Source organism: Sapajus apella, unplaced genomic scaffold (assembly GCF_009761245.1).
Source record: "Sapajus apella isolate SASKATOON/1434 unplaced genomic scaffold, GSC_monkey_1.0 scaffold37, whole genome shotgun sequence".
NCBI lineage: Eukaryota > Metazoa > Chordata > Mammalia > Primates > Cebidae > Sapajus > Sapajus apella.
The window spans coordinates 9899680-9911730 of record NW_022436977.1 but is presented as its reverse complement, the minus strand read 5'-3'; the positions used below and the strand labels follow the sequence as shown (position 1 = coordinate 9911730).

At 37.5% G+C, this 12051-nt stretch overlaps 1 protein-coding gene across 1 annotated transcript in view; it reads right to left on the bottom strand.

Annotated features, from left to right (window-relative positions):
• Window positions 1–12051, bottom strand: part of PRTG (protogenin) — a 128982-nt gene that overhangs the window by 71177 nt on the left and 45754 nt on the right. The window contains exons 3-4 of the mRNA XM_032297376.1: window positions 2087–2231; window positions 679–812 (exon numbers count right to left, since the gene is read on the bottom strand). Coding sequence (XP_032153267.1) covers window positions 679–812; window positions 2087–2231 — 279 coding nt within the window. The remainder of the gene's footprint in view (window positions 1–678; window positions 813–2086; window positions 2232–12051) is intronic.

Here is a 12051-nt window from a genome sequence, read left to right as displayed (position 1 = left end):
TTACATCATTTGGTATTGTAAGTAATGTACAGATGATTTAAAGTATACAGGAGGGTGTGCACAGGTGAATTAAAATACCATGCCATTTTCAATAAGGGACCTGAGCATCGGTTAATTGTGGTGTTGACGTGAATATCAAAGATTGAATATATATTTTTGAGACGGAGTTTCACTCCTGTTGCCCAGGCTGGATTGCAATGGTGTGATCTCGGCTCACTGCAACCTCTGCCTCTCAGGTTCAAGCAATTCCCCTGCCTCTGCCTCCCGAGTAGTTGGGATTATAGGCATGCGCCACCACGCCTGGCCAATTTTGTATTTTTAGTAGAGATGGGGTTTTTCCACGTTTGTCAGGCTGGTCTCAAACGCCTGACCACAGGTAATCTGCCCACCTCAGCCTCCCAAAGCACTGGGATTACAGGCATGAGCCACCATGCCCAGCCAAGATTGAATATTTGTTAATCTTTCTTAAGATTGAATATTTCTTAAAGACGTTGATATGACATAGAAAATTAGCCTATAAAAGAGGAGTTGCTTAGTAAGTGAAAATGACCATTTTCCAAATAGATAATAATTTAAATGAAATTCTACGTTACGGTACACTATTACAGCAGAGGAGAAAAAGTAATAACTGCACCAATACAATGTCATAAAAATGGAAAAAGCCACTCTGCATGGTACCTGGAATCACAGTTAGCGAGGCCTCCATACTTTTACGTTGGTGAGCTACAGTGGCAGCAACACAGCGATAATTTCCAGAATCCATCTGGTCGACATCATAGATTTGCAATACTCCTGTTGGTAGGGTAGTTATCCTATTATAAGAGAAAGATAACTAAACTTTTTGTAGAAGATTTTATATTTTACTATATTTATTTATTTATTTATTTATTTTTTAAGATAGAGTTTTGCTCTTGTTGCCTAGGCTGGAGTGCAATGGCATGATCTTTCTTTGTTCACTGCAACCTCTATCTCCTGGGTTCAAGCGATTCTCTTACCTCAGCCTACCAAGTAGCTGGGATTACAGGCATGTGCCACCATGTTTGGCTAATTTTTGCATTTTTAGGAGGCAGAGTTTCACCATGTTGGCCAGGCTGGTCTCGAACTCCTAACCTCAGGTGATCTGCCCGTCTTGGCCTCCCAAAGTGCTAGAATTACAGGTGTGAGCCACCATACCTGGCCTAGATTTTATATTTTATTTATCATATTCAATGAGAGGAATTAATACACTCAATCTTTTTACAGTGCTGTAAGCAATACTTTAAAGACCTTTAAAAATACTAGCTTGATTCTACTGTTCTCATTTGGGTCACTAAAGCTCTCTATAACATAAACAATCCAGCATGATTTGGTTTGTGCAATCTATCAGTCGAATTTTACAGAGTCACATTTGACATTCCAGCTTTGATTTAGCTAGTTGGTGGCCCAGTGTTTGGTACAATTTTTTTTTAATTCCTGATTTTTTACCTACTAATATCCATATATTGTCTAAGACATATGTAGGTTTTTTTTTTTTTAATAAAGGACTTCCATGAATAACTTATTTTATCTTAGTACTTTACCATGTTAGCAAATGATGTCTGCCTACTCAGGAGCAGGGCAGGAATCAAACATTTTGGAGTTGCTATCAAGTTCTTGATCCCTAAATCCCAATCACCTCAGAACACTTGATGTGTGCATGTGCACATGTGTATGTGCATTCATTTGCAGTAAAGAGGGGGGTTGGGAAGTGGAAGGCAGAGACAGGAGTGGGCAGCTACACCACCACTGCCCTTCCTAGGAATGAGAACCTAATTTGGTTTCCTAAAACTTTGGGCTGCAGTCCAGATACTCATGGTTAGAACAGATGGTTGAGGAAAGGCTCAAGGCAGTAGGAGAATCTATTTAAATGCCGATGTGAATCAAGAACCATGCCCCATATGCCAGAGACTGATGATCTAATTCTTTGGCTAAGTTTGAAATGTCTTAAGCAATCAGTTATTACTGTCCTAAATAAAAATGAGGCCCATAATGGTCTTTCTCCCTATATAATCTCACATGAAGTCTTGATTACTCCCATATCATCTTCAAAGACAAAATCTACATCTACCTGTCCACAGTCATAGGTAGAGTTGTCCGATTGAACTCCCATGTTATGACTGCAGGAGGGTTGGATGAAATCTTGCATGCAAATCGAGCAACTCCACCTTCATGGACCTCAGTAGAAACTGGCTGAACTTCAAATGCAGAAATCGCTATAAGATAAAGTTTGAGAAATTCAGAATAAGTTCATGAAAATAACAGAAGTAACATTATGCTAGATACTACTTATTAGAGTTGAACCCTTACTGAGATATAAGAACAACCTAACATACCAAGCATGAATTTAGTGAATGATTTTGGAAAAACCACTAGGCAGTTGCCCAATTTAAGGAGTCTGGTCTTTCCCAAAATTAAATTCTAAATAGGTTCACAAGAAACTTATCATCTATTTGGAGACAAAAAATGAACATATGAAACAAACATAAACAATGGTATGTAATTACATACTAAACTGTGCGGTACAAATGTCAAATACTATCGTATTTCAGAGGAGAAAGAAATAAAGACAAACTAGTCAGGTAAAAACCATTTACAGGAATTAGTTTTGAATTCGCTTTTGAAGAATCCATTGGATTTAGATGGGGGTGGTGGTGGGAGGGAGCAGAACATTAAAAGTGAAAAGAATAACATGAAGACAAGCACAGAGGTAAGAAATGTGAAGCTTGCATTCATAGGATTGTGAAGAAACAGCCAGGACTACTGCAAAATATTTCAGATTAAGAGTTTATGGGAAAGCTGAAGGAGAATACAGATAAAACAGATTTATATCATGGTACAAATTAAGGCACCAATGAAGATTTCTGAGTAAAGGCATGTCCTGATAATAACAATGTGTGGAAAAAAATTAATCAGGATGGACTGAAAAAAGGAGTCTCAAGCCAACAGTCCACCAGACTACTAAATAAGGATCACAGAACTGGGTGGTAGCAATGGGAATGGAGAGTCTAGAGATATCTTAAAGAAAACAAAGACTTGGTTCTTATGCCACAGACACATCACTCTGTGTTTGGAATCAGATGAAGTTGGTATTGATGGAGCAGGATGAGAAAGGAAAGAGAAGGCCAAGGATGCATCTGAAACAAAAGGCAGAGAAACTCAAAAGACTGTAGGCTCATGTATTTCCAAAGCAGAGATCGATCTTGAAGTGTTGGGATTTTCTAGAGTTAATTATTCTTTATAATTCTAGGTAGGCCTCCAGAAAGTGGTCTTTGGTATCCATGATTTCCTTTTTTGATGGAGAGTAAACTCCAGGTTTCCCTTCCCTCTACTAAGTCTTCCAAGAACAAAGAAAGGGTCACAACTACAGTCTTAACTCTTCCCCTCCCCAGACTCTAGTTCAAAGAAAAATTTGTTTGAACTTTATCAATAAAATGAGAAATTATGAAGAAGAATAGAGATAACAGGGCTAGATGAACTTATGTTTCATTAGACTAGAAAGGATAAAAGGTCACAGAAGGCTAACCAATTCTGCTTTGCACTTGAATTCATTTATCTGTAGATAGATCATAGGCCTTCACAGGTATAGGACAAGGACAATGAATAATGGTGAAATATTCTTAGGAGGAGTGACTTCCAAAAAGGGTGGAATGGAAGTAAAGAAATACCTTGTAAATGAAACAAAGATTTCGATTTCAAACTGCTATTGTCAGTGGATCCACAAAGTCAGATATATTTGCATAATAACCATCACCTGCCTTTTCACTCTCTTTTCTCTTGAATATATGGTGTTTTCCAGGAGTTATGTAATGTATGATATTGCAATAGACCAAATGTGGAAGCAGATACACATGAGAACCCAGCCATCTTCTATTAAGCTAACTAAAGAGATTTGCACAAATGTAAAGCAATTCTGCTCCTGTTTCTATTTTTTTCCTTTGGAAAATAGTTACATTAATATGTGATGAATAAATGTTTTCATTCTAAAATGAATTAATGAGTATGTTTCTCAGTTTTAATTTCTAATAGTGTTAGCAGACGTAAGCTACATAAATAAAAGTTATTTGAGTTTTAAGAGTATAAAGAGTAAGGCTTTTTAGTTAGAGAACTACTGTTCCAGAATATCAAACTCTAAAAATGGATACCGTGAATCTACGTTGCTGATCAATTCATTAGTCCCCGTAAAACTCTGACATCATATTCAACTACTTACAATAGTGTTTCACTAATATTGAGCTACTTTTAATTGCTTTTATAATCATTTGCTAGGGTATTTATCTGCAAACCTTTTAATTTTGGATCTAAACCTATGGACCATCCACTGCTGTTTACCTACTGAAGAATTAGGAAACAGACGGCTAGATTCACCTTCACAATATCACCTCCACATTCAGAGAGAACAACCTGATTTCTCAGTAACGATGTAAGCTGTCTTCTTATAATTAAACTATGTTGAATACATTTATTTTGGGGAGAATTAGGGCCTACATTGCCATAAATTTAATGCTTGCTTTATAAAATATTAAGCATTCTTGTCGATCCCATATTTATCTTTTCCATGTATGAGGGGTGACCATTAGCTCTAGTTGTCACTGATAATCCAGTCAATATTCAATTGACAGACTTCAAAATGGGAATTTAACTTTATTGTTTCTCAGCCTCTACCTCTCCAGACCGAAATATCTTATTTAGTTTAACTTTTCCTTATGAAGCAGAAGTTCCCCCAGGCCTGTCCACTTCAACAATTTCTTCTTGCATTATCCCACAATGAATCAAGCATTCAATTCAAGATGCTTTATCTCATTTATTCCTCCCTCATATCTGACTTCTCTTCATCCCTAACAGTCCTCTGTTCAATTCAGGCCCTTATCATATCCTGTCTGGAAGTCTTTCTGGAGCCTCTTAGCTGGTATCTTCCCTGCCAGCAGCAACACCCTCCAGAGTGATCATCAAAAACCATGAATCTGTGTTGCTGATGAATTAATTTGTCCTGCAAAACTCTAGCCTCATATTCAACCACTTGCAATGATGTTTCACTAACACTGAGCTACTTATAATTCACTAAATATACCATGATATTTCATATCTCTAAGGTTTATATGAACATTCCCTTCTGTTGCTAATATCATTGGTCCCTTTGTCCACCTGAGAAATCCTATCATTCTTTAAAGCCTAGTTGACTTATCCCATCCTTTGGGAAGTGGTTTCTGACCCTTTTCTCTGCTATCTCTGTACACTGCAGACCTTCACTGCTGTCTTTATCTCCCAGTATTATAATCACTATTTACAAATCTTCCTCCCCTTCTATGTTATAAGCTCACTGAGGTGCAGTAGGGGGTCATATTCTTTGCAGGATCCTGTAAGACAGTGAGTGGTACAGATTAGGCACTAAAAAATATACTTTTGGAATTGAACTAACATTATTTTGAATTTTCTCCAATTCTATTGGCTCTTTAAGCACAGTAACTAGAATTGTGGGAAGTTTCTTGGGTACAAATACCAAGATGTGGGTGAGAAGAAAATAGTGCTTTTTGTTATTATTATTTTTTGCTACAATTCCAAAAAAATGCGCAATAACTTACCGGCATTATTTTTAGAGACAAAAATCTGTCTCTCTGATATCAAAGGATTTTATGAAGATTAAACAAGCCAATATAGTGAGGGTCCTTTACTGAAAACTTGCAAGTGTGATTATTGAAAATAAAAGTGACACTTTGCTGCCTTATTTCATGCTAACCACACAGGCAACTGAGTGCTGCTTTTTACTCTGAATCTAACCAATCAAACAATATGCCTTGGCACCATTGCCTTTTCTTTAAGCAGTTCCCCTTTTTTCTCAGATGGATAAATTTAAGAAATCCCTAAGATTTTTTTATTATAACAATTGAGCTAATCTTGTACTTTAGGCCTAATGTGCTGCAACTCTAGAGTCACAAAATTCTGAGAAATGAAAGAAAATTGGCTTTATTCTTTAATTCATTTAAGGATATTTCTGGATCCCACTCTGGTTTTCAGCAAGGTTTGAAAGCAAGCATAAAGATACATATTTTTATTTATTTATTTTTTTTAATGAATGACCGGTTCTTATGTTGCCCAGGATGGCCTCAAACACGTAGCCTTGCCTCCTCAAGCACCAGGACAACTGGCCTGAGCCACTGCAGCTCCCTAAAGATACATATTTTTAAATCCTCACCTTTATATTTAAAATTTCTAACTTTTTCATATCTTTTGAAAATTCAATCCACTGGCAAAACAGTTTCATCGAGAAAAATACCAAGCCAGATACTGCTCAGGACTATCACTGGTTACCTCTGAGACTAACAAAAAAGAGGCAACAATTAATCTATAATGAAAGTAAACTTCCTCCTTTGTTTGTAATCCCTCCATCTGGACACCAATCCCAATCTCTTCTCTCACCTCTGGGATCTCTCTCTCTCCTGTGTATTCAAACTCTTCTCCTACTTTCTTCCCCTCCACAAATAAATCTATTCTACTCTCTCCCAACCTCAAAAAACAAAAGGAAGAAAACTCCAAACATTTCTTTACAACACTTTACATATCCATCTACCAGCTCTCCACTCTCCTACCCATAAGACCGAAACTTCTCTAAAGAGTATTATACTGGCTGTCCCCACTTCTTTCTGACTCCATGCCTCAAACATCTAATTTGCCTTCTTCCCTTTTATGTTATTGAAATAGGGTCTATGATACTACATGCTCCTTGTTCTCCTTTTCTTTCGCCAGCTGCTCCTTCCTGTCTCCCCTTTTTAAAGGCTCACTCTCCTTCCTCTTCTGCACTTCCTTCCATAGAGTATCTGTTCTTTTCTCTCTCCATAGTCTTTTTTGGTGATTATATCCTCTTACAGTTTTCAACCACAGCCAGCTGTAGCTGCTGATTCCCCTAAATACCGCTCCAGCTTAGATCACTCTCCTCAGACCTTCGTACTCAGGGCTCCAACTGTGCACTGGACATCTTCACCTGGAATTTATGAAAGGCACTCCAAACTCATTATGTCCAAAATGAAGTCATCTTCTTTCTTCCAAGCCTGTATCTCTGCTTCATCTTTGTCACACCACTGTCAAATTATTCACCTGAGCTAGAGACTATTTACTCTTTCTGAATTCTCAATCATCTGTTCCCACTGATTTTAACTCCTAAACATGTGTCAAATCCGTTCCCTTCTGTTCCAGTCCCAAAATCTCTCACCTGAGCCACTATCAGCCTCTTGTCTCTGCTTTCATTCCTCCCTTCCCCTCTTCAAAACACTCCAGACAAACACCAATGTTTGACAGGCTGCATTAGACTCAAGCAGCTTTCATCTAACCATTGAAAGGCTTCTATAGGTTAATCCACTACTTCTAAAACCAACAAAGAAATAATCTCACAAAAATGTGATTCTAATTGTTAATGCTGTCAAAAAGCATCATGTCTTAGCACCCACCCATCTAAATATTTAAACTGCTTAGCCTAATTACTAGAAAAAAAAAAAGGAATGCATATATCCTTCCATAGTGAACAAAAAAATAAATCTTCCTTTATGCCAAATACATATTTTTTTTAACTCTTTTTGGCCAGGTATAGTTTCAACAAACAGACTTGTTAGTGAGGTTTTGTCAAAAAAGTTAAAAAAGAAAGAAAGGAAAAGAGAGAGAGAGAGAGCAGTTAGGCATCAATTATTTCAAAACCAAACTTTCATGGCAACACGCAATAGTATTTAAACAACCAATCTTAAATAGTTATATAAAGACAATATCTCTGCTATTAAAGACACACAGTATAACTGACACAAAGAAGTTAATTTCCATGACTCACATATTAATATCGATCTTACTGTCCTCACAATAATACCATTCATTTAGTTTGTAAGTTAATCATGCTAACAGATTCTGAGTTATAAAATTCTTCATAAAATAATGGACCAGATTGTCTCCCCAATTTAGAAAACAATTTTAATTACTTTTAGGAAAGTTTTAAAGTAATCTCTTCTGAATTTATTAATTCATTCAATGAATATTTATTCAGTGTCTAGTATATTCTAGGTGCCAAGGATCCAATGATGGACAAAATTAACATAAGTTTATTCTCAGGGATCTTTATCTAACGGTGGAGAAAAACATTTAACCAAATTACTATGCAAGTATAATAAATTCAAACTATGCAAGTGTAATAAATTCAAACTGTGATAAATGCTATGAAGAAAAAGTACAGAGCACCCTAAAAGTTGAGCATCCCAAAAGTACAGAGCATCCCAAATTCAACAAATGTTCCAAAATCTGGAACTTTCTAAGCACCGACATGATGCTTAGTGGAAATGCTCATTGGAACATTTCAAGCTTCTGGATTTGGGATGCTCAACTGGCATAATACAAATGTTACAAAATTTTTTCAGAACTCTGAAATCTAAAACACTTCTGGTTCCAAGCATTTCAGATAAGAAACGCTCAACATAAATTATAAAAGCAGTATCAGAGGCTTGAAGCAATTTAATAAAGATAGAATAGCTTAACACACATCTTATTGCCAGGCACTGCATTAAGTACATTACATATTCCAGCTTATTTAGTTCTCAAAACTTTTATTCACCCAATTTTCAGTTACAGAAACTGAGACGCAGGAAAAGTAAGCAACCTGCCCAAAGTTTTGCGGCCAGTCAAGTGGTGATACTGGGATCGGAATTCAGGTAATCAACTTCCAAGATCCTATATGAATTCTCTTATGAGTAAAAGTTTGAGTTCCCCAAACTTTCTGTGGAAGATAAAAATTACAGGTTCTACTCCCAAGCAATTCTGCTGCTCAGTGTATGCCGAAATGCACTGGCTTTCTAGTTGGGTAAGAACATGTGTTAAGGCTGGGTGTGGTGGCTCAGACCTGTAACCCGAGCACGCTGAAAGGCCAAGGCAGGCAGATCACAAGGTCAGGAGTTTGAGACCAGCCTGGCCAATATGGCAAACCCTCTCTCTACTAAAAATACAAAAATTAGTCAGGCATGGCTGGGTGTGGTGGCTCAAATTCCAGCACTTTGGGAGACCAAGGGGGTGGATCATGAGGTTACGAGATCAAGACCATTCTAACCAACATAGTGAAACCTCGTCCCTACTAAAAATACAAAAATTAGCTAGTCATGGTGGTGTGCACCTGTAGTCCCAGCTACTCAGGAGGCTGAGGCGGGAGAACTGCTTGAACCCAGAAGGTGGAGGTTGCAATGAGCAGAGATCGCACCACTGTACTCCAGCTTGGGTGACAAGGCAAGACTCCATCTCAGAAAAAAAAAATATGTGTTAAATTTCTACATTTCCAAAACAGAACAATACCTTTAAAACTCGGTGTATTAAAATTTCAAAACTATGGCTCTCATCTCAAACAAGAGTATGTCTACTTTTAGGAACCTATTAAAGATAGGAAAGTGACCAGCCTGGGCAATAGGGACAGACCCTGTCTATAAATAAAAAAAAATTTTTTTCTGATTAGCCAGGTGTGGTGGTACGAGCCTGCAGTCCCAGCTACTCAGGAGGCTGAGGTGGGAGAACTGTTTGAGCCTAGGAGGTTGAGTCTGCAGTGACCCATGATCACACCACTGCACTCTAGCCTGGGCAGCAGAGTAAGACCTTGCCTCACAAAAAAAAAAAAAAAAAAAAAGGAAAGTATGGAAATTGAGTTATACTATCTAAGGCTAAAACTTAGTAGTCAAACATTTTTTAAAAAAATAATCTATCTTTTAAAAACAGTTTACCTAATAGGAATACCAGTTTTTCCTTTGTTGTTATTCTCCTGGTTCTAAGCCCACATATATGTTGACCATAAAAAAGCCAAGTACTTAGAGGGAGAGTGTGCAGAGGTAGGGAGACTAACTAGTTAAGATGCTATCAGAACAGCAAAAGAGAGATCTGCTATGAGTTTGAATGATGACAGAAATAACAGGAAGGAAGGGAGGGCATATACAAGAGACACTGTACACCAAACATCATTTGGCCCAGAGGTGTTCAGGGCAGAGAGAGGAAAGGATCCATATGGTTCTGAAGTTTCTGGCCTGTAAAGGCTGGGAGATACAATGGTGCCTGAAATAGAACACAGGAAGAGAGATCAGATGGGCTGGTGGTGAATAGCCATTCCAAACTCTCATTTGATCAGAATGAGAAGACACTGGACAAGTTAAGACAAACAGGGAAACTGTACAATTAGGTCATGGGCTAATAACACAAGCAAAGTATATGTTCATCTTGATTTAAATTTTTTTTTTAATTTTTGATTTCTACCTGTTCTACAATGCTAAATCTTGATTTTTTGACTAACAGCTCACATGTAAGGCTATCATTCAGATTTATAGAAAGACATCCTTGGGTTTTTCTAATAGCAGCCTAAAAAAACAGTGTTTACTGTTTTTTCAATTTTAATGCATTCTCTTATTTTTTTTTGAGCTGGAGTCTTACTCTGTTGTCCAGGCTGGAGTGCAGTGGCACAATCTCAGCTCACTGCAACCTATGCCTCCAGGTTTCAAACATTTCTCTTGCCTCAGCCGACTGAGTAGCTGGAACTACAGGCATGTGCCACCATGCCCAGCTAATTTTTTTGTATTGTTAGTAGAGATGGGGTTTCACCATGTTGGCCAGGCTGGTCTTAACTCCTGGCTTCAAGTCATCTGCTGTCTCGGCCTCCCAAAGTGCTGGGATTACAGGCGTGAGCCTCTGCACCAAGCCCCATTCTCACTTCTTGATGACAGAAGTAAAGGGCACTAGAAAACTAAGAAAAAGGATAATTTAAGAAAGATGAAATGGCTGGGCTCAGCCCCTCACGCCTGTAATCCCAACAAGTTGGGAGGGTGAGGCAGGCAGATCACCTAAGGTCAGGAGTTTGAGACCAGCCTGGCCAAAATGGTGAAACCCCATCTCTACTAAAAATACAAAATTAGCTGGGCATGGTGGCACATGCCCGTAATCCTAGCTATTCGGAAGGCTGAGGCAGGAGAACTGCATGAACCCAGAAGGCAGAGGTTCTGGTGAGTGGAGATCATGCCATTGCACTCTAGCCTGGACAACAAAAGCAAAACTATGTCTCAAAAAAAAAAAAAAAGACTAAGTAAAATCTTGGCCCTACCTGGTACAAAGAAAATCAGGACTAACATCCAGTACAAACCAGCATGATTTATATGTATATAGGGAAGTGGTACAGCAGAACAGTCTTGCAGGTAAGAGTGCAGATATTAAAATCCATACATTTGACTTAGAATCAGTTTGCATTCATGAGCTGTGTGTCCTGGAGAAGTTACTCAACCTCAAGCCTCAGTATCCCTCAGTAAAAAATTAAAAATGCATTCTAAGCATATTGTAAGAATAACATTGAATTCTATATCTATACATATATGTACCCAGCCACTGCTTGTTACCCAGTAAAGTCCTAGCAGTGGTGCAGATGGGACTAGTGATAGAAGGCCTTACTATGAATACACTGGTTCTACTTTCAGAAGAATGACTCAAAGAATGTCAAACAAAGGATGCCAGTGAGCCTTATATATAATAAAAATAAACTTTAAAGCCTGAATAAAGGGCAAAAGTATTCTAAAATTAAATTTTTTTTCTGTTATTTTCTACTAAGCCAGACTTAGGTAGCCTTTGCATAAAGGTACATAAACTGCAGAGAAACAAAGTAATTTTTCATTTTGAATGTGCAGACATAAATTATTTAAAGGGGATAAAATCCACTACTTCAGTGATGAAATAATGAGAGATAAATTAAAAAGAGGTAAGTAACTAGTTCAGATCTCTAGTGGTAGGATTACATACAGTGATTTTTTTTTCACTTTACTTACATTTTTTCCTATAAAATTATATAATTAGGAAATTATCTTTTTATAAATTACATATGTTGCTATGAGGCATGGACTGAAGTGAAACTATGAATGCATAAATTTTCTACTGTTACTCCACTGCTTGATAAAATCTCTTACTCTTAATTTTTATCTGCCTTTTAAGTTCTTTTAACTTCTCACTCTTTGGGTAAACATCACTTATGATCAATAGATGCTTGATTCTCTCCCTAAC